The sequence below is a fragment of the Emydura macquarii genome, unplaced genomic scaffold (genome assembly GCF_026122565.2).
Source record: "Emydura macquarii macquarii isolate MOO-44397 ecotype Brisbane River unplaced genomic scaffold, CSIRO-AGI_Emac_v2 contig_705, whole genome shotgun sequence".
Taxonomy (NCBI): domain Eukaryota; kingdom Metazoa; phylum Chordata; order Testudines; family Chelidae; genus Emydura; species Emydura macquarii.
Genome location: NW_027130842.1, coordinates 9,215,028 through 9,239,158, shown reverse-complemented (window position 1 = coordinate 9,239,158; position 24,131 = coordinate 9,215,028). Strand labels below are relative to the sequence as shown.

At 37.2% G+C, this 24,131-nt stretch overlaps 1 protein-coding gene across 2 annotated transcripts in view; it reads right to left on the bottom strand.

Moving 5' to 3' along the window:
- Positions 1 to 6,302: 6,302 nt before the first annotated feature.
- Positions 6,303 to 24,131, bottom strand: part of STXBP5 (syntaxin binding protein 5) — a 166,954-nt gene continuing 149,125 nt past the window's right edge. For both annotated transcript variants that reach the window (XM_067542368.1, XM_067542372.1), the window contains exons 26-29: positions 14,113 to 14,278; positions 10,856 to 10,967; positions 7,556 to 7,776; positions 6,303 to 6,791 (exon numbers count right to left, since the gene is read on the bottom strand). In XM_067542368.1, the coding sequence (XP_067398469.1) occupies positions 6,750 to 6,791; positions 7,556 to 7,776; positions 10,856 to 10,967; positions 14,113 to 14,278 (541 nt within the window). In that variant the 3' untranslated portion in view covers positions 6,303 to 6,749. The remainder of the gene's footprint in view (positions 6,792 to 7,555; positions 7,777 to 10,855; positions 10,968 to 14,112; positions 14,279 to 24,131) is intronic.

The following is a 24,131-nucleotide window of genomic DNA, read 5'->3' as shown; positions in this document are numbered from 1 at the left end:
AAGACCAACCACCCGAATTAGACTAAGTACTGTAATCTTCAAGAGAATAAATTAGTATGTGCCACAGGAGAGGACAGGAGGGACTGAGGTACACCAATGCTGGAGGCCTCTGCAATGGCAGGGAAATGAGTAAATGAGATATACCTAGATGATCCTAGCAAATGGCCAATTTAATGTGGGGGAAAATTCCTTCCTGACCCTGAATACATTCATCCATTAGACTCTGAGTACATAAACTAAATCCACCTGCTACGCATCTGAGGACCAGCTCACTGCATCAAGTGTCATCTCTCCAGCTGTAGCCAACTCTGATGTTTTAGAGGAAGGACAAAATCCAGAATACATTGGGGGAATAATGCATATCAACATGAAACTTTCTGATAAGCAGCCTCCCGATTTTTTTTGTACAAAATTACATTTACAAATTTTTAATGAGTTTTCTGGTCCCGTTTATGCTTAGAAGCATCTTTTGGACAGGTTTTATGACTCCACCATCCAATATGCTCAGGTCCACCCTTCCACATTTGGTTTGCTCCTTGCTGGCTATTTATTGTCCCTTTCAACTCTGCTCTGGCGGCTGCTGTTATTGGTTCACACCCTCAGTGCAGCTTATTGAAGGGCATGTACTGAACAAAAATATGAAACTGAATATACCCAAATTGCTGTCAAATGCACAATGTACAGAAACTAAAATGTTCTAACAGTAGTATGCACAGAATTTTCAGATGAGATTATGTCTGTCAGATGGGGAACACCCTTTGAGTAACTGGGCAATATACAATACGAAGACACCAGATACACAGATCACATTCAGCAGAAAACAATTAAGCATGAATTAAAAAACTCAGTTTGATTAATTTCAGGAGAGACTTGAGTAGTTTATTTTGCCCAATCAGAGCCCTTCAGCATAATGAGACATTCATATACACATATATGAACATTTTTCTGAAACAGTAATGTATAATACATTTTTTCATTTAAAATACCAGCTGCACAGGTATTTTTTTATTTACAAAAATATTCCATACTTAATTTTAACTGTTCTGTAATGATGACATAGTTTAATTCAAGTACAAGTAAAATAACTCTACACAATCTAACATATTTGTGTTTGTAACAGTACAATTTACAGTTCATATGAAACTATATTTGTAGACAGATGGATTTGCAACCCTACCTAAAATGCATATCCCAGTAATCACCCTCAAGAGCTAGTTGGGCTCAACAAGACTTAACTGAAAAATAAATGGCAATGAACAAGGAAAAAAACAAAAACAAAAAAACCCCAAACCACCACACACACGTACAGACAAAGATATACATAAAGCTAGAACTGTACCACAAGCATGCTTACCCAAAAAGTGGGCAATATTAGAAAAATTTACTGATGGTCTTCATTTTTCCATTGTGCTGGTACAATGAAGCAGTAGCATAACTAGAAAGCAGCATGTTTCTTTTAGTTCTAACCACTGAACCATAATGGAGTTCAGGTCTACAGTAACTTAGTACTGTTTATTTACATTTTAAAAAGGGAATATTTAAAATGTGTTCCCTCCCCCCTTGCATTGCCTGTTGCTGAATATTATTGGTGCTCAATATACAACTCCTTACATGTTTTAAACAAACTAAGTTTAACTTCTATGAAGCACTCTTGACTGGTAATACATAACAAGTATTAATAAAAAGGCATGCAACTGTCAAAAGAAATTACTTCAGTTGCATAACAAAATTAAAATATTTTGACGTGCTTTAACTTGAAAAACTAAAAGTAATACTGATGTAGTCACATCATTTATTTGATTATTTTCTGATTTCATCTCTGCCTTTCACTGCTATCTGGATCTGTGGGCTTGGAATTCATTACTATTTCCTGAAGTGTAAAACAATCCAGAAATACACTGCTATCTTGAAACACTATAATCAATTATAAGGTTTACAGTACATTTATACAAGACATGATGATTAGAAATGGGCATAATTTAAATTTAACTTTGCTTTTCAATGTGAGTTAAACTGTCAAAATGGAAATAAAGTTAAATCAGTTATTTCAGCTGATCCACATACATTTTACACTTTCTTCCCCTACACCTCCTTCCCCCCTCCCCCAACAGCTAATTTCTGTCTACAAAGTATTTAAAATTTTTGCAGCAGCAACGGCAAAGTCATTAAAATCCACAGGAAAAGATTTATGCAAGACTAGATAGGAAACTGGCCAGAATAAGGAAAAAGTGCAAGTGAGAAATTACTCTGTAAAGGAAGGCAATCATTGCACACAATTCAAACACACATCAACACAGCACTGCAACTGCAGTTAAATTTCCATTCAGGTAAATCAAACTATGAATAGAAAGAGGAGGGCACTTCAGCCACAGACCATACGCTTTTTAAAACACATTCTGAAAACAAATAATATTGATCAACGAGTATAAAACTGATGAAGAACCAAAATTAGTGAACTACAAAAGGAAAACTTTCATTGACAAAAATACATAAAACTCCCTTTTAATATTTTGAAATTTATTAAAAAAGCTGAAAAAAATACCTGAAAAATTAGTTTTTTTTATATATATATATTTATATATATTAAAACAAAAAATTATGGCAAACATCCAACAGCAAGCTGCAGCTATTGAGAGAGGTTTTACAATTAGGTTTTGTTTAATAAATACCTTCCCTTCCCCATGCTAAAGAATTATTTTAGAATGTTTCAAAGGGGAGGCTGCAGTAAATATGAATAATTTCTGCAGAATATTTCTAAAGAAAATGGGCATTTTTTTGTTTAGTAATTGTATCTCTATATGAGATATGAATGTAATTCTTATTATAAGCTTAAAACAACTTTTTGTATGGATAATATACATACTTTTTAAGTACTTTGACTTAAACTTTAACACAAGTTTTTTTTTAAATTAAAGGTAATCGTGTATGTATATAAAATGTCTTTTAAAACTAAATGTATATTTTATAATTTATGTATAAAGATAACAGATAATCATTATGATCTTGAAACAAATCTGAACTTGTTCTAGTAATTTAAAAACCACAGATGCTGACACAGGGTAAGTGCCTTTCATTAGGATTCTATATTGTATATATTTATATACACAATTTTTGTTGATTAAAAAAAAAGCACTTTCCAAATTATATTATAAACTAATTATCAGATGCGAGGACTAGTCTGTTCTAAGCACTGAGTATTGTATGAATGTGTTTATATACAAATAATGAATCTGGACTACAGAAATACGGAAAATAAAATTGAGGAATAAAATATCAAGCTTGAATTAAAGTGCAGGAAACAATTTCAAGTTTAAAGTTCAGGTCAGATCAGTGCTATTTATTAAGCCAGGAAAAAAATTCACTGCCAAAAAAAATCACCTTTGGATATAGCTTTCTAATGTAATTGTCATGCAAGGAGTACCTTAAGCAAAACAGATGTATAAAAACAGACAAAGAATACAGTTGTAAATTAGTGTTGTACTTTCTAACTGACCATTTTCCAAAAAACAAATCTCTCGAGATGCCAGTGGTGTAACAGTTTCAGACTTATTTGGAATATGCTCATATTTATATGAAATAACATTCAGAAAAAAATAAGAATTTGGCAGGATTTCTAAACACAAGAAAAGCTTCTTCAGTTTAAGATAATTAAATTAAATGTGATACACAACATTGATAGCAGCAGTTTCTTGCACTTCCATAAAAAGAGAGAACAGTGTAATAATTCAGCTGTATTCTGATATTTTTCCAAACACAGAAAAAAGGTTCAAACAACTGAAACGCTAACCAACAAGATAAAAGGTGATGTTTCCCCTCTTTGTTTCAATTATGAATTCACTGTACAAAATGATTTGTCCAATAACAGCAAATAAAATGTAACATAGCTTCTGTATCACAAACTTCTTTCCAAGGAAAAACACTGACAAACATTTTAGATTAAAAAGCAATTAAAATTGGCTATGTGGTCCCTATAATTGATTAAAGAGCCATTGTGCGTTCATTTTATAAGCAATGATCATTTCACTGATTTTTCAAACTAAGTTATATACCATGACACATAAGAAACAAACGATGCTATGGAAACTATGAGACTCTTCAGTGCCAAAGAAACAGACATCTTCCATGTTCTAGAATATGCTCTCTCATTCCCTCCTATTTTGCTTTGCTTGCTGAGTGCTGTCAAATGCTTCTCGCTGAGAAGACTAAGCAAGACTTCTCTCTTAATCCGACGGCAGCTTCCATGGATCTGACATCATGATTTGATAAGCACTGCTGAGAACATCTCTCCCAAAGACTGATCAGAGTAGCTTCTTGGATAGATTCCTGTTGCCCTGAAATGCAGTCTGTCTCAGTTGAGTCTAAGTAACAGAACTAATTTGAATTTAAGAATGAGGGAAAAATTTATCCACCACTTCAGAATTTCTTTTTAAATTGATCTCATGTAAGTTTATCTAGTTTTCTGCTGCTGGATTGCAAACAAATACAATATTAATTTATTGTTAGGCAAACAATAGGCAAACTAACATTGCAAAACTGAAATAGGTAACATACAAAAGAGATGAAACAAGTGTGTGGCAAACTGAGTTAAATAGCTGGGGCTAATATAATTCCCCCCTATATGGAGAACTATCAAGAATTTAGAGTGCTTCTTGTTAGCATTTTCATATCCACATCACTAACTGCTTTCTTTTTATGCTTTACATGGTGCACTACTTTTTTTCCCTAATAAAAATTTTAATTCCATAGAGTCAGACTCGTTATCTTGTGTGATACACCACAGAATGGCAGGATCTGTGGCACACCCTCAGGTATTGGTAATGGAATTCACTGACTTTTGATTTAGCAACTTCCTCGTCCCCCCAAAAAAAATTAAGTTAATTCACCACTTTGTGTACAAATTCTAAACACATTTTCTGGGAAAAACTGAATTTTTTTTAACTGAATTAAGAGTCTTTAACCCTTCTCATCTTGCATCTCTTAAATAATAAGCCAAGTTTACTGTAAACGTATGTACTCATGACAGCATTTTTCAATTAGATATAAACATAACAAATTTTGCCCTGGAAATACTTGAAGAGGACTGCATGACAAACATATAGAGCTAAGGTGCTAAGAGAAGTTTATCTTAATGATTTAATATAGGAAACTTTTCAGAAAATTTATCAGCTCTTATTCTCTAACTATTCGCCCTTGCAAATCGCAATTAATTAGTCACTATTTCCAGTTTGAGATTAAAATAATGAAATCACTCAGTTTTTACCATGTAAACATTTTCTTCTAAGGGATTCTTTTTCTTTCTAACTCTGTTCATCCCTACTGTTATGGCTTTGGTGCAGCAGTCATTCGCTCACATACCATGCTGTTTTGATTTAGCACAACTGCTTAAATATTTTCCTGCCCAAATTTAAATAGGGGTCCTCCACTTCCTGAAATACTGAGAACCTCTATCGTTCATTTTCAGTATCAGACCCATGTACTGAAAACATTGTTTACAGACTAACTCCAATTTTAAGTATGTCTTCAATGGTTGATGCTACTAAGATACAAACTTCACAGTAGCTCTACAAACAGGATTTAAGAAATCAACTCAAAGAATGTTAACTACCTCACATTAGATGCTTGCCCTTATCCATGAAACAGCATCATCACTGAGTTTAAAACGATTTGAAACCTGAGTCCAAGGTTATCTGTTTTGGTAATAAAGAACTGAAGGGGCATGTAAGTTAGCTGCAGTTTTTGCTTAAAACTGTCTCAACAATGGCTGTAAAAGTACAGTCTGTTAAACATTTATAAAAATTCGCAGGATGAATGAAACCCATAGCCAATTCCAAATATTTTACAAACTGAACCAATACTTGGGTTTTTGTTTGGTGTTTTTTGTTGGAAAAAAAGATTTAGCTGAATGACTGAAGATACATAAGAGACACTGAAGTATTCTTCTCACCACAATGGAGATGTTTTCACTTTTCACATCACACAGCCATAACACAAATGAAAACTCCCAGCATGACACGCAGTTCAGTCATATTATTCACTTGATCTTTCTTTTTAATGCAAAAATGATTTATCCTTTTGTTCTGCACTTGACAGAGTATAATGTGAATACAAGAATATTAGATCGGGGTCCAAGAAGAGACTAGGAAAAGGTCAACTGTGTGTACATTTTCAAAATGGATCTTTCAAACTTCCAGCTTGTCTGATCAGAGAGATGGTGGCAAACAGAGTACAACTCTTCTTCAGTAACAATGGAAAGGAGGGTAGGTGAAAGTCAGATATTAATAGTTCAGTAAGACAAACACAACTTTATTCCAGCTCTTGGACCCCTGATTTATTGCCTCCCCTCAGAGGAGGGTGAAACACTGGCAGCAGTTACAATAGCACAGAAACTTTTGGCATATGACATATTAACACAGGATTCATCCTGTATTGCCTCTGCCCACCTCACATCATTTCCCCTTTGCTTCTCTTCTCCAAGTGTCCTGTGTCATCTGCTCTGTTCCCAAGCTCTGAGTAAACCCACAGCTAAGACAAACACTCAAGTTTTCGTATGTGTCTGCTTTAAATATAATGCTCCTCAGTTAAAGCCATATGACTGAGGTAAAACTGTGTATGATTTGTGCTAGGAAACAACACTATCCAATAGTGAACACTCCTCCAACTCCAATGGTTCTGCAGAAATTAATTAAAAGAAAAAAGGAGATTTTCTTTCCTCGAGATAAAGTTAAATAGATCTATATGGATGTAGGTTGTCAGAACTGGTACCATTTCTTATCCTTGTACTTCAACATCATCTAAAAATAAATAAAAAAGTAAAAGATATAAATACAATTAACATTTCCATCCAATGCCATAGAGATACAGTTGAATAAAAGGCAACCAGTTCTTTATTTTTCATCATCTCATAAAGTTGTTCACATTGTGATGAATTTCTTCAATGGATTCCATCACGAATCTACTAAGGGTCAATCTGCTGCTGCCTTTCCGGCTACTGATTGTGAGGGTGACAGCTCAAAAAGGACAGGAAAGTTCAGTGGTAGATAGCAGGTCAGGTAGAGACCAGGAGGCCCAGCAATGAGGGTATCTGTTCCTGGTGGCTGCTCAGAGCAATCAAACGGGTTTCTGGAATTGTTTGTGTGCAGTTGGTCTACCTGCATTTAAGGTCCTCAGGACTCATGTGCATAGTGTAAACAGAACATGTACATACATAATGTAAATAAACAAAGTACACTAAAGATACCTGACTCCATGACATGAATTCCTTTAACAATGGAAACTGACATGCAGTATCCACCACCACAGGTGGCAGATAGGCACAGTTCAGCTCTGTATCAAATTCCTATACAGTGAGGCTGGTTACTTTAACAGCAGAAATAATGTCTACTTAACTATTAGGGAAAAAAGTAATATTCCATAGGAAGACAAAGGAAGTGTTAACTATTAATGATACTGATTCCCATTTCTTGGGTATCTGTTCTGTTTTTCAGTCAACATCAAGTTAATTGCGCATCTTACACAACTCTGAAATAGCACCATGTTGATGCACAACAGGACTCACCTCATGAGCATGTTTAGAGAAAGAATCAGCACTACTTAGCATAGCTGCTGTTCTTTCATCCAGTTCTCCTAGTTTCTGCCCTCTTTCGTCTAGTGCTATCCTGGCTCGTGCTAGTTCACCAATTACTCCAGATGCTGCTCCTTTAACACCTTCAATACCACCAGGCCCTGGGATATGCTGAGCAAGACTTCTTGATGCCTTTCCAGATGCTGATTCTCCAACTAGATATATTCAAGGATACCCAAAACAGAAAAATAAGGCTTCTTATAACTGAAAAGTTAACCAATTTATAACATTTGATACTATTTAATTCCAATTTCAAAGCAGAAAAAAAAATAGTAATTGAACTCAAAATGATCCTTCATTTAGTCATTCTATTACAATAAAATGTTCTGTTTGAATAAAACACACAAATACGTTTATACTATTGTTTAAAAAATGCTATTATATCACATGCTATTGTAAAATGACTACTCTTTTTCATTAGCCAAAAGGAGTGCCAAATTATTTTTCACTTAGGACACCAAATGCCTAATGGCAGACCTGATTAAAAATCATACTAATTATCTGATATTTGTGATGATCATTTCATCAGAGAAAAATTATTTTTTATGATCTGTTACAGTCTTAGCTTAAAAAACAAAATAGTGTCTGCTATCAAAAAGAAAAAAGTTTACTCAATTTCTGTTACATTATTTCTTAAAATTTTCATTTCAATTTATTCTTATTGTTATCAGAATATTCACGTCTGATTGAAAGGGTTTGTTGCAATATCTTGAGATTTTTCTGGTCAGATTTTATATTTCTTTACAGAATGGTTCTTGCTCCATTTAACAGTATAGAATTATATCACTCAATGCTTATAAAAAGAATGGCATCAATTAATTGTTTCGTTTAGATTACAAGCAGAGTCTGTAGTGATGCTTATAATTAAACCTGCCATTCTGGAGACATTTTCAGATGCTTGAATAACTTGGTCAAACTTTTACATTTCATGCAGAAATTTGAGCCAAGATAGGTTTGCTGTTTTTGAGAAAAGCGTGAGTGAAAACGCAGACTTTTGTAGTTATAAAACAACTAAACAAAATTCACTTGTGACCTTTTTATAGATAGGTCTAGAGTTTCAGTGGAAAATGGAGAAGACTTGAAATATGGCAAGGACGTAATCCTTATCTTACAAATATACTCCTCTGTGGTATGGTGAAAATTGTTTTTCCTTAGCTGTGTTACAATGGTTTAATAAATGTTCATTGTGAAAACACTGTTTTTTGCTACATGATAAATGATCTGCCAATATTATATTGGCACTATACATGCATACATATAAGTGCAAATGTCAATCCAAAAGACGATCTCTCAACATTCAACACATGAAATATGCTCATGCATGCATGAGAAAATGAAGATGAATTTAGTTTTTAAGGTATAGGTGCATGTGGTAATGGTCTATGATAATGCATGGGAATCTCAAAGAGCATATGGAAAGAGACAAACAGTCCTTTCTATGATTGCATATACATTAAAAAGAGCTTTACAGTGCTGCCTAGCAAGTAGTTGTGCATGATGGAAATAGTTTTTCTTTAAAACAAGAAAAAAACAATCTCTCCCCCCGTAACATTCTACATAAAAATTCCAGTAAAAGACTAGTATAGTTGAAAATTGAAGTACTGAAAAAAAAACCCCTTGAAGTAACAAAAATAAATGTGTCCCACACAATCTTAATTATACAACCTTGTGCATATGTATCACAATACAAACTTGAATTACAGTGTCATGGCTCCCCCACTGGCCCACACCATCTCTGCCTCTTTTAGTGAACAAGTTGAGTGGTGAGACAGGGATATGGAGTGAATGAAGCACATAGAACTCCTGCCTCATTCACTGTAGTAGGAGTTAGGTGGTGTGAGTGAATAAAGAAGAGGTGGTCCAGACCTCTGTCTCATTCATAGGTTATAAAGCCAGAAGGGAGCACTGTGATTATCTAGTCTGATGTCCTGTACAGCACAAGCCATAGATCTTTGAGTTAGGTACAGTTTGAAATAGAGCGTATCTTTTAGAAAAACATCCAATCTTGATTTCCAGTGATGCAGAATCAACATGACCCTTGGTCAAGCGTTCCAATGGTTATCGCCCTCACTGTTAAAAATATTATGCCTTATTCCACTTGAATTTGTTTAATTTCAATTTACAGCCACTGGATATTGTTACATTTTTGTCTGCTAGACTGAAGAGCTCATTTTCAAATTTCTGTTCTCCATTTAGATACTTACAGACTGGAATCGAGTCACAGCTTAACCTTCATTTGTTGAACTAAATAAATTGAGCTCCTTGAATCTATCACTATAAGGTCTGTCTTCTAAACCTTTAATTATTCTTGTGGCTCTTCTCTGAATTCTCTTTAATTTTTCAGCATCCTTGAATTATAGACACTAAAAGTAGACAATATTCCAGTAGTGACTGCATCAGTGCCAAATAGAGAGGTGACTATATCCTTCCCCACTTCTACTCCATGTTCCCCTCTTTATACATCCAAGGATCACATCAGCCTTTGCGGCCAGTATTGCACTAGGACCTTCTGTTCAGCTGATTCTTCACTAGGATCCCCAAGACTTTTTTCCAGCGGCATTGCTTCCCAGGATAAAATTGCCTGTCTTGTAAGCATCTTTGTTTCTAGATTTATAACTTTACGTGTGGCCATATTAAAATGCATATTGTTTGTTTGCACCCAGCTTACCAAGTGATCCAGATCTCTCTGTATTAGTGACCTGTCCACTTCATTATTTACCATTTTCCCCATATCTGAGTCATCAATACAGTGAGTGGATGGTGCTCAGTGAATCAGGTATGAGAATGGCGATGATGAATATTATGTATCGGCTATTTTATTTATTGTACCATCCAACCCCTGCACAAATGAGGCAGAAGATTCAGTGGAAAACAATAATATGTAATCTCGTACTTAAGAATTTCTTTATATTGCATACAAATAAGATGTTAGAGTTATGTTTCAGAGGGGTAGCCATGTTAGTCTGTATACAGCAAAAACAATGAGAGTTCTGTAGCACCTTAAAGACTAACAAATTTCTGCAGGCATAAGCTTTCATGGGCTGCAACCCACTTCATCAGAGTTACGTTTGCACAGGGAATCTTATCTTGTATCCCAGTTTCTGAGTTGCTTCTGTTTGCAACCTTAATCTTATTTTAATTTACAATTTATATAGAATATTTAAATACATTCTGCATGGTTCACCTACTTTTCTCATTTGGAAATACTTTTCTAAATAAAAGACACAAACTTACAGAGTTCTTCTCTGTCGAGTGACTGTGCACCACCTCCAAACAGGCCTTTAAAGAAACCCCTGTTTGGCGCTTCTGGTGTTTCTACTGGAGTGAAGAGTTCACCCAACATTTCCTTTGTAATGAAAAAAAAAAATCATTATTGCTAGTAACATCAGATTTCCTTTTTTTAGACTATTATAAAACACAAGATTACAGAGTACATTTTCACTTTACCATCTACTTTCATGGTTTGCAGTTTCATAATGCAACATGCTCACACTAGGACAGAATTTTGCAGCAAATATTCAGAAAAATTGTATCATCTTTGTTTGGCAATATACCTTAATAGAAGTCAACACCAGAGCAGGAAACACTTCGAAGTCATCTGATATCTTTAATAGTTGGAGCTTGTAATTCAAGAGTACTTGAAAAGAAATATTTGAGAATAGCCATGTCTTCTCTCAGCTAAAACCTTGGGCAACTCTTAACTCTCTTCTTGCTGAAACTACAATTACCACATTTGTGACATTAACATGTCTAGTTTATGTCCAATCTTATGTTTTATTCATGTTATCCTTCCTAATTTTTTAAATAGTGTATAATTTCAAGTCGAGTCTTTTCCATAGGTTCTCACGCTAATCTGTGGCTATTCAATATTTCATTGTGGCACCAGGTCTTCATTATACAATGAGCTGCCTTTAAGATTTTTTTCTGATGTCTAATATGCAAAACACACAAATCAACATGTAAATCAGGTCCAATTAAAACAAAAACTTTTCTTTTGAATTACAGATGTGACTGAAAAGTTGTCTTAGTTTTGGAATTTTTAAGATTAGATCACATTAGGATGGATAGCAACTGGATATTCACACACACACTTTCTGAAATTCTAGGGTGAAATCTGGGCCTCTCTGAAGTTAATGGGAGTTTTGCCATTAACTTCAGTGGGGCTAAGAGTTCACCCCTACTGTGCTACTTGAAAACTCCTGCAAAATGTTATCCTCCTTTCAGGGGCACTTTTTTTATATGGCTCCGTTGAGAATCTCTGGGTTAAGTTTAGAGACAAGAGCAAGAAGGGTGATGTGGTGGTGGGTGTCTGCTCTAGACCACCAGACCAGGATGACATAGACGAGGCTTTCCTCAGACAAGTAACAGAAGTTTCCAGATCAGAGGCCCTGGTTTTCATGGGGAACTTCAATCACTCTGACATCTGCTGGGAGAGCAATATAGCAGTGCACAAACAATCTAGGGAGTTTTTTTGAGAGTGTATTGGGGACAACTTCCTGGTGCAAGTGCTGAAGGAACCAACTAGGGGCCATGCTCCTCATGACCTGCTGCTCACAAACAGGGAAGAATTGGTAGGGGAAGCAGAAATGGATGGCAACTTGGGCAGCAATGACCATGAGATGGTCGAGTTCAGGATCCTGACAAAAGGAAGAAAGGAGAGCAGCAGAATATGGACCCTGGACTTCAGAAAAGCAGACTTTGACTCCCTCAGGGAACTGATGGCCAGGATCCCCTGGGAGGTCAATATGAAGGTGGAAAGGAGTCCAGGAGAGCTGGCTGTATTTTAAATAAACCTTATGGAACATGCATGAACAAATCATCTCGACGTGCAGAAAGAATAGCAAATATGGCAGACAACCAGCTTGGCTTAACAGAGAAATCTCTGGTGAGCTTAAACACAAAAAGGAACCTATTAAGAAGTGGAAGCTTGGACAGATGACTAGGGAGGACTATACAAATATTGCTCAATCATGCAGGGGTGATATCAGGAAGGCCAAAGCATAACTGGAGTTCCAGCTAGCAAGGGACATGTAGGGTAACAAGAAGGATTTCTACAGGTATGTCAGCAACAAGAAGATCATCAGGGAAAGTGTGGACCTCTTACTGAATGGGGGAGACAACCTTGTGACAGATGATGTGGAAAAAACTGAAGTACTCAGTGCTTTTTTTGCCTCTGTCTTTGTAGACAAGGTCAGCTTCCAGACTACTGCACTGGGCAGCACTGTATGGGGAGGAGGTGAGCAGCCCTCAGTGGTGAAAGAACAGGTTCGGGATGATTTAGAAAAGCTGGACATAAACAAGTCCATGGGTCCGGATGCAATGCATCAATGGTGGCCGATGACAGAACAAGGAGCAGTGGTCTCATGCTGCAGTGGTGGAGGTCTAGTTTGGATATTAGGAAAAACTTTTTCACTAGGAGGTTGGTAAAGCACAGGAATGGGTTACCTAGGGAGGTGGTGGAATCTCCATTCTTAGAGGTTTAGAAGACCCGCTTGACAAAGCCTTTGCTGGGATGATTTAATTGGGGTTGTCCTACATTGAGCTGGGGGTTGGACTAGATGACCTCCTGAGGTCCCCTCCAATCCTAACCTTCTATGATTCTATGATTTCACTCAGAAGCTCATCAGAGAGAAAATAACTGATCCTGCATGGGAACAATAGTTCTCATGAACTTAATTCTAAAATAGATATGTATGTAATAGTATAAGAAGATGTACAGTACACATATTCCTGATGGATGTCAGAGGATAGACTTCTGGTTATTTATATTCCAGAATTTATTTGTTTCTACAGTGATATTAAAATTTGCACTTAAGGCATAAAGGTAAATGAAAATGCCCTTATCTTTGTTCTGAGATGCTGGTATCCTCCTTAGATCCCAACCAGAACAGATGACTAAATGGACTAAGAATCAGGCTCGTATACTTAGTTACATTAAACTGTGCATGGATATTGAAGATCCCACAGTACTTTTCCAAAAAGTATAATGCCCAGATCCTAAAACACGTTGCTCGTTGCATGTGCATCTTCCACCGTTCCTACACTGGGGGAATTCTTCCCCATCCAGAACTACGGCTTGTAGATTCCCTTTATACTGCTCTGGCTCTTTTACTTGGCATATGGGGCCAAAGAAAAGGTGAGACTCTCACTGTTAGTATCTGAAACTTCTGCAGCATAATACCACCATCAAAATGCTTTGAGTTTCTGCCTCTGTCAAGATGCATTTTTGATTACTACTATTTGGACTGGAGGAATTTTGAAGTACTTAACTCAAGAGTTATCGAGGAAGTTTCACATGGAACACGACTAACAAAAAAAAGGAAAAGATGCCCCACAGTCGTAGAAGGGATGTTTCACAACACCATTTGAGAGAAAAGGAACTGAAGCACCAGATATCATGATGTGTTATATACTGTGATTATCAAGAATTAAGAGCTGGGGCTTGTAGAGATACCGATTTATGAAGAAACAACAATATTTTTAATCTTTACCTGTAGGTTTTCACAAGTTTCTTGACTGTAGGTGATTCTCTGGATTTCTGTAGGTGAGACAAGATACAACGCCTGTCCATTGTTGGTGAAGCAGAATGTTCTGGCTATCCGCATGTTGGTAAGTGGCAGGTAATATACATCCAAGAGTGGCCTTAAACTTGGCAAACTTGAGAAGAGAATTAAAAGATCATTTAAGTTAAGGAGGACTACCTTTATTATGATTATTGTTCAGTTTCTCAACTTATATTTACAAACTACAGTACACTCTTCCTCCTCTTATCCTTTTTAATCACACTACTAACAGTGCTGCGATAGCTTGGTTGCAAATAAGTATAATTCAGTGGGGTCATGACCTCAGTGGTGACACATGGAAGATGTAGTGAATCAGATAGGTCATTGATATTGAGACCTAAAAACACCCCAGTAACACAAAATGTAAAATAGCATTGAACAATTAATATCCAGCACAAAATTTTACTGTCATCACTGAGAAAAAAATGTACCCACACTTTCATATTTGGACATTTTGCTTATTCTAATTAGGAATTAAGATTAAAACTCATTCATCCAGAAAACTCACATGGGATATTTGTAGGTATGCTCACTTCACTTTAAACCCACACTATACAGTCAAGATAGGTTGCTTTTGGAAGAACAGTTTCACTAGAAGAGACTTTCATTTTGTAATTTTTTTTTTGAGCATCTATTCCATTCTTAGGGAAATACGCATGGAAAGTAATCAAATAGAAAAAGTTTTTACCACCTTGGAGTGAACAAGTTTCCCCTTTTCCCTAATTTGGTTGCATTTGAAGAGGACAAAGCTTATTTACCTTGTAATTTAAAAAAAAATATATTACTTTGCAGGATTCTCATTTCTGGGCCTCACTAGTACAAAACAGACCGAACTCTCCAAAGGCAGAAGTAATGGGCTAGACCATGACCCAGACTGGTGATCACATACAAACTCCCAGCCGTAAACACCACACTTGGAACTTTTCAGTCAGCTTCTAATGTTTTTGGGAAGCAATGCCTCCCCGCCGCCCCAAAGTAGTCAATCATAAATAAAATGATTGAAAAGATTAATTACTCAAAAAGCAGAACAAAGACAGACTACCATCTTAAAATTCCCCTAGAAACTTGAGTGAAAGAGCAAAAATTATGCAAGAGGTTATCTTCAGAAATGAAGAATTATATATTAAGTAGTTTCCTCCTGCTCTAAAGATACCAGCTGTATAAGATTTTAACTCCTGGAGATTAAAAAAATGTAAAGGCAAAACTGAAACTAACAAGCAGCAAAGAAGAAAAAGGGTAGTAACATGTACAAGAAGGTTTTTTCTTCATATGAGATGATCTCTCTTAAAAATATTAAGCTTATCAAGTCTGATAGCCTGTAGGAAAAAAAAACTTCAAAAGTATAGCCAATTAAAGGGATATCTCATAAGCAACATATCAAGGAGATGGGAGAGTTTGGGCTGCCCTGCTTCAGAAATACGTTCTGCACGGGTGAGACCAAAGCAGGATTTCACTTTAGAGGCTGAATTCAAACAGTGTTGCTTTGTAAATATGTGCTGCAGGGATGATGTGGCTGGTCTGCATGTGTCTGAAATAGAAACTTTTGAAGGCAGAGGGGAAATTGCTCTGACTAAGATCAACTGAGTTAACATGTTTTTTCAGCTTCAAGCTAAGTCAATCAAGCCATTTTAGCGATGGATATCAAACAAAGCAATAAATTGGGTGGACTTTGTGTGTGGTATTTAGTGCTCCAGATAGAATGGAAGGACCTTTTAACATTATGGACATAAAGAAGGGCTTTGGCAGGGCATGTGAATAAGAGAAAAACATCCCGCCAATATGCTCAGTAAGGAGGAACTCCATCACTATTTTTTAAGATGACTCTGCAGCACCAACTTATCCTTGTAAAGCTTGAACTAGGAAGATCAGTTACTAGAGTCTGAAATTCTGAAAGCTGAAGTCTCTGCCAAAAAGAAAATAATCACTAAGGCTATGTCTTCACTGATGGCGGCAAATTTGCAGCCGTCAGATCGACTTCTCTGGATTGACTGAGCAGTCAGTGAAGACCCGCTCAGTCGATCCAGAAATCGACATATTAAGACCACCTTCTCAAGTGGTGTAGCGCTGCATCGACAGGGGCACAGTGCAGTGAAGACGGCACGCAGAACAGAAGCAGAGAAGTTGACAAGAGTTATGCAAGTTTTTTGTGTAGCTTGCGTAACTCTGGTCAACTGCCGCCGAATCTCTAAGGTAAGTGAAGACAAGCCCTAAGTGTTTTCAAAAATAATCTGTCAGGACCATATTAATGTTTCATGACACAAGAGACATTTTAATTGGAAAGGGTGGTACAATTAAAATGTGTCAAGCCCTGGGCCCCTACATGAACCTGATGATGAGGGACTATGGAAGCACTGATCTACCTTCAATGAATGATGGGTCAAAGCAGGTACCAAATGAATTTAGATAGAGTTAGACTAAGACACGTGAAGAAGGTTGTTCAAGAAGTTTCAAGTGAAATAAAGGAGTCTGTTCACACAACATCAGAAATTTTTTCCATGTGTAATTTTAAGTTCTTCTAGTAAATTATTTCCAAGATGTTAGGGGGACTTGAGCCACTTCTTAGACCTCATGCCTTTGGATTTTTACTTGCCAGGAACTACACTGTCAGGAAGAGGTTGAATGCAGCAAGATGTCTTGGTTCTGAGTGGCCATCCAAGACCAGATTCTGAGCCTACAGAATATGCTTTATTCATCTGCAACCAAGTTGAAAACCATACCTTGACTAGGCATCATGGGATTATGAAGATCACTCACCACTGGTTGCTTGAGCTTTGCCAGCATTTTTGCTACTGATGTTATTGATGGAAAGCCTTACAGGAGCCTCTCTTCCCAGGGCATGGAGAAAGCATCACTTGTTAGCATGTTCTATTCTAGTGCTATGAACCAATAGCTTCTTGTTGAGATGATTAGCAAACAGTATCTCTAGTATCCCATGCAGAAGGACTAACTGATTCCTCATTCACTGATTCAAAAGGAAATATCTTGGATCAACTTAATCTGTTTGTGTCCATGTTCTCTTTTCATGTTAGAAATGTGGTAACCAAAATAACTTGTGGGTCAAAGACCATCACCACACTTGCATGACTCTGAGATAGGAGGCACAATCCATTGCCTCTCTGCTTATTTATATGCTATATGGTGGCCTGAATGACCTTCTTTAAATCAGGATCATATTTTGGAATACCAGGTATCTGGGGGCCCTTAAAATGTAGAGGACCACAGATTTCTAGAACACAAATTGGCAGCTGCTGTTTCTGGATATAACAAATGTCCTCCATATCACAAGTTGGGTGTATATGGGATCACTGCAATGTGAATGGGTGGCACTTGGAAATCCAGTCCCTATAGAAGATTGTGTCTGGTCTGCTACTAGGCCACTGAGGCCTGGAAGGCCTGGATATGATGTCATACTAATTAGTTGTGAAAGGTCATGTGTTGCATGCTTCAAAGGTCCACTACAGCTGCCTCATAAGGCCAAACATTTGTAGCATCATCCAATATGTCACTTGCTGACCCTCGTATATTATTTCCACCAGACCAGCAGTCCCAGATCCTGGCCTGGGCCAAGACGACTTTGTATATTCCATTTGATTGGAAAGGACAAGTTGGGACATTGGGTAGTTTATAATCCAGTGGTGAAAGACTGATCCTTGGAAATTCCCGGAATGGTGTCATTGAACAGCCAATTGTTCAAGTAGGAAAACACATACACTGTTAGGCTGAGCATTTTGTATAGCTATTTGGCACTAATGCTAGCCCAAAAGACAACACAAAATTGAAAGTACTCTTCATGCACAAGAAATTGGAGATGCTTTCAATTCTTGACAAGTATCCATAGGTCCAGAGCACATTGCCAGTCTTCTACCTCTAAAAGAGATACAAAGGCTTTGTGGGTAACTATCTAAAGTTTCTTTGATCAGTTATCAATTCAGGTCATTACCACTAACTTCAGTTGCCAACACCTGGAGACTAGTGGAGTCCAGCTTTCAGGAAGGTGCAGGACACTTTGTTGATGAAGCTAGGCCACTAATCCTACAGGTAAATTGAGTCTATTGACACAGGCAGTGCCAACACTGAGTTTTCATTCCCACGATCTGCAACAAAACTGACTCAGCTTTATATTTTGAAGATTTCTCTTTCGAAGCACTCTGATTGACCTTGTGCCGGATTTGTGAGAGTCTCTCTGAGGTGCCCCGAGCAGCAATTTGAGATGCTCCCTGCAAGAGTGAGTGCATATGGTGACCCCTGCAGATACAGAACACTCCTGCACACCATATTTAAATTTCCAAGGATACAATGGATATTTGCTGAAGTTAATGACATCTTTCTGATGCATCAGCATCCCTTAAAACTGATGGTCAGTCCTTCCTTCCTCCCTCCCTCCTTGGGGTTGAACAAACAAACAACTTCCTTAAAGAACAAATAGGTGTGGAAGTGAATAGGAGCTGAGTCCTTGGAAAACACCGAAGCAACAACTGTTGAAATTATGAAACAACTAACGAATCAAAGTGCTAAGTCGGTGTCAAAGATCAAAGCACTCAACACTGAAATTATAAGTTGGATCACAGAACCAAAGTTTGAGCTCTTAAAAAGCTGGGAACTGGTATCTTAGCAATGTTCCCAGACTTGCTGAGGAGAAAGAGCTTCAGCTAAACTACCTGAAAAATGAAAAATTAGAACTGCCTGGAAGGCAAATGGGACACAATACCACAAAAATGAGGCATGATGGAAGAGTTGGAGTGGTGGTTGGAAGAGTACAGCACCTGAGGGATGCTCCTTTCCTTATCATGATTAAGAATGAACAAAATTTAAGATTCCAAAGACAGTGGTTAAGCTGGTGTGTGCAATGACCAGTGGTGGGGTGGCTTATGCTGCTATCTACTGCCACTGTCTTTGGGACCAAAAACATTAAGAGCTTTGGTAGTTTCACTTATCTTTTTTGCTCACGAACAGCGGAAGAACCATTTTCTCTGTCAACACATCTAGTAACTCATACTGCTTGGATCTTTGATATTTAAGACTTTACCTACTGCATTTAACTCAGCAACCTAAAAAATTTAAAGATTTTCATGCTCATAATTTAACAATAGGTTTAGTTTAAATAAGAGATTTGCTTAAAGAGGAAGTCCAAATTGGATCAATTAGTTAGATTTAGAGCAGAAAATTACATAAAAGTGTTAGCAGCAGCCCTCAGTTCAGCTACACTGAAGTTGCCAATGTTGATATTACTGGTGGAGCTGAATCAATGTTAGCAACAATGAAACATTTTTATAGAACTTCTCTAGTGTAGACACAGTACCTTTTGGCCCCATGCTCTGTAGTGCCATATAAGATATTCATATTTGGTTTCTGCTCTCATTTGCTTATTCTAGCAAGCCCTGAGGACACTGCATTGAGAGTATACAGAGCCCTGCATGGAGGGAGTACCCGTAACCTCATCAGTGACCTGTATAGAGTGGTTTAATTAACTCTGAAAGGAGCACCTCCAAATTTTGGCTGGAACACTTGGTGGCTGAAAGGTGAATCTTTGGAGTGGTGAAGGAGAGATAAGGGTAAAACAGAGAAGGAAAGTGCAACAGTCTTCAAATTTTGTCAAAGTGTGTGAAAATTTAGATTAGTAGAACAGCAGCAGATGTGGTAGTACTGTGCAGATCAAAATTGAGAAATAGATATGGATTCCCAAAATACAGACACAGAAATGGGGTCTGCAATGAAAATAATATATTCAAGTCTCAGGAGAAGTAGAGAGAAAATGACTGACTTGCTACAGAGTTTGTTAACCTTCTTGCACCACGTAGTTCTCATAATTTAGTCTCCACATATCTATACTTGTACAGTTATAGGGAAAACAAACTGAACCAAGAACAATTAAAAACAGTGTGAATCTAACTATAAAATGCTTTTAAGCAGATCTAGGAAAACCTTGCTTCACAACAGATGGTCTCTAAGCTATTAGAACTTGGTGGTTTGCCAGCCTCATTACAAGGGCTATTTTGTGAGTAGCCTCTTTCTACCCTGTTTATCTGAACTCCTAAACATCTTGTCTAGAGGAGTAGGATGGAAGGTATGTAAAGTTCTGGACCTGTCACATCAAGAAGAATAATTTACAAAAAGCTCAACTCTATTTTGATACCTGATAATGTCTGTCTGACATTTTAGTGAGACTGTAAGAATAATTAAAAAAATAAGACATTGACTCTTTGGAAGAGTCTTGAAGTGTTTCACTGATGAGAAGCCAGTTTAAAAAAAAATAAAAAATCTTTGCTTACTTGAGAAATACCGTTTATGTGCCTATTTTCAGAATGAAGGATAATGATGCAGCTAATGCCACAGATAACCAGCAAAATACCTGAAAACTGGATCCGTTTATAAAGAGGAGAGTGCGGCAGACAGTGGGATTTCCTTCTTTGACTTACTCTTGGCCTTTCACAAATTCAGATTTCCTCATCTCAAAATCTTGGCACAAATCTCTCCTTGCTTATATCTACAAAACTTATCCTACCCCTTCCCCCCCCAAATGCTCTTAGGCCTCCATGTTTAACCTTCTCTTTCATTTTGGGACCTTTTCATGCTACACCCTACTTTTGAAACTCCATCTTCTTGTTCAAAAGACTTCCCTGTCCTCCTTCAAGTACACATCTTCCATGAGGCCTTAGCTGTAGAAACTTTAATTTAAAAATATGTACTACATATATTCTGACTATTATCTATGTTTAATTGGGATTTAAGCTGTTTGGGGCAGGGAATGATGGGGGTGAAATCTATATGGAATTGTTCAATAACAAACACTATGCACAGCCAACAGTGGTCTAGGAAGGCTATTTTTAAAGGCAAATTTCCCATAAAATTTAAAACAATTTTCTATGACTTTCAAGTTCAGACATGATTGAACAAAGTAAGAAATGCCTGAAAACTTACAAATACCATGTTTCTAAAAAACAGCAACCCCAAAATAATAAACTGCAAAATTTAAAACAAGAATTACTTGAATATGTTGAACACACACTAGTAGGCAACTAAACAAACAGCCCAGAAACTGATTATGGAGGGAAGGGTACCTTCTAAGTGTAATCCTATACATACATGTCTCCACACACAATCTCAATTAAGTTCTCAATTAAATTTTAAGGGAGAGGAGAAGGAGATAGAGGAGGAAGGGGGTGGTGAGGAAAAGGAGGGGCTGCTAAAGCTTCATATTTTTTATTATATCATTATGATTGTCAAATCATGATTCCCCTCCCCCAGGATTTTCGAGTTGTGAGGCTAGCAATATTAAGTGATGAACTGTGCAGCATGCCAACAAACAGAACAGTGCTGCCAATTAATGGAAGCCATAAAACATTAGATTTTTTACCAATTTACATAGTCAAACCATATGTAATAGCACCATATGTTTTATAGGTGTACTTCATTCCCTCTATAGACAGGGCATTCAATTGTAAAATTTCAGTTTCATCCAGAATACCAGTTTAGGAATATTTACCTCTGATGTCAGTGTGAGGTTTGCACAAAGAAGAAGGGTAGAATATAGTCGTGATGTACTAACTGAAGCTGCTATTTATTATTTGTTGAATACTTTTGTGTCATGTTCAGCATCACTTAATGGGAAAATATGCTCACCTTTAGGACCATCCCTATTTCTGTCCTTTGTTTCTCTTCCTTCTCCATACTCCTATCACTATCTCCCTCTCTTCCATTTTCCTTATGTCCTCATTTCTTCCCTTTGTATATCCTCAGTAGTAACTCCTAATTCCCACTACCTATGGGCTTCACTCTTGCTTGCTTTCTCTTTATATCTGCTAAATGATCAGCAATGAAAAACAGTAATTATGCAGACATTAAAGTGCCATAATTGGACTTCAGAGTTACTGGGGATAGAGAAGTTCATACATCTCAGAGCCATATTTTTAGCCTGTCTGCACACTGAGGGAGAGAACACTATCATTTACTATTTTGAACAGCTTCTTTGCAACCCTGAGCTACACGCTTCTTAAATGAAGGCTTAGATTCAGCACAATCTGTATATTTCATCAAGTGTACTGGATTCATCAAGTGTACAAATTCATCAAGCGTACTGGATCCAGGCCAGACGTTTACATCCCTCTTTTACAGACTAGGTTTATAAAAGAGGATATATGAATCAATACAAAATGAGTCCTTTTTATTACACCCTAAAATACATTAAAGTTATATAATTTACTATGTATCTGCGTACCACACAAGTTTTTAGGTTTTGAAGGAAAATCTTTTTTCAATCTATTTTAAATATTTCAAGTTAACTGATCTATTTCCAAACATGTTGATATTTTAATTAGCCATCATTTTGGATAAAGTTGTTAATTTAGAAATAGTTATGTTTTGTGACTAGGAGAAGACTGGATGATAAGATTAACAGAATCAACTCCTGCATGCTGAGTCTCTTCTGGCTGTATGTTAGAATTATAGACAGGGCTGGTTATGTGACACTTTATGTCATAAGACCCTATTTTCAGTTGCTTCTATCTTTGCCCAATTTTAACCATTTTGGCTGAACCAATCTATGCCCGGTATCTGTCGCAGGCTGGGTTTTTTGTTTTTAATTTAAGCCAAAATGGTTCAAAAGTTTCTGAGAATGAGGCTAAGGGAAAATATATACTTTTCCCATGTTAAAATATTCTGGCAACCTTTTCTTTGGTTATGTCTACACTGGAGCTGGAGGTGTGATTTCCAGCTTGGGCAGACATACCCATGCAAGTTCTGATAAAGCTAGTATGCTAAAAAGAGTAGTGTAGCTATGGTGCACAGATAGCAGGATGGGCTAGCTGCTTCATGTATGTACCTAGGGTCTTGGATGGGATTGTACTCAGGACAGCTAACCCATCCTGTTGCCCATGCACTGTTATTTTTAGCATGCAGCTTAATTGGAACTAGCATAGTTATGTCCAGATTACGCTGTAGATAAGTACACGTCCAGATACACTGTAGATGTACCCTTTGAGATGCTCTAGTGCCTAGCAGTGTCTAACACAATGGGGCCATACTTTTGGTTGGCCTTTATACACTCCTGTAATAAACATCATTATTAATAACAATATTAAAAATCTAGCCAAAATCGGCCAATTTATAAGCCTTTAAAAATTTGTCACACATGCTTAGCAGAGACGTGCTAGACCTTTGTACTAAAATTTATGAAGATTTAATCTGTGATAAGCAAGTCTTTCCCCACAATTGTATTTTGAGTTACTAGTGGCCGGGCTGGGTCCTGGGTAAGGGCACCAGAATTGAGAGCAGAAAGCCTCTCTCTCTTGTGCGCTCAATGCTCCTCCTACAGGGGCCAGGCAGCATGGATGAAGTTTCCTGACTCAAATGCTATGGGGGGGGAGGGGGCAAGGGCCACACCTGGAGGGATAAGCTTGGTCAGTAGATTGGGACAAGAAGCCTCGGGGTGGGCGGAAAGTGGAACTGTAGGCTAGTGAGAATAGGGAAATTAGGATTGGGAGCTGACTTTGTGAGAAGAGACTGGGGCTGTTTAGGCAAGGTGATGGGGAGTTGGGGTATGAGAACTGGGACCGGGAGCCCACGAGGGAGGGGTGGGTGGGGGAAGAAAGAAAGAAAGAAAGAAAGAAAGGGATTGGGAGTGACTTACTGTATATGTGCATGCTAAGGTAAGTAATGTCATCAAAGATGTGATTAAAGATTGCATCATAATGCATACATTCACGGGGGCTAAATAAAGGCTACAAAAGCAACCTTAATTCTGACATTTCCTAACTTGAATTCTTGACTTAATAATGTTCTTTTAGTGTTCTTTTTTCTTGTGCAATATTTTAGACAGATAGATAGTCCATGTTACTGCAAACGCTGTTGGGAAGAAAGTAATTCCTGAGAATATTAAAGCAAAAAATCAATCAATCAAAATACACAAGTGAACAAACTGAGGGGAAAAAATAAATATAAAACCCCTCAAA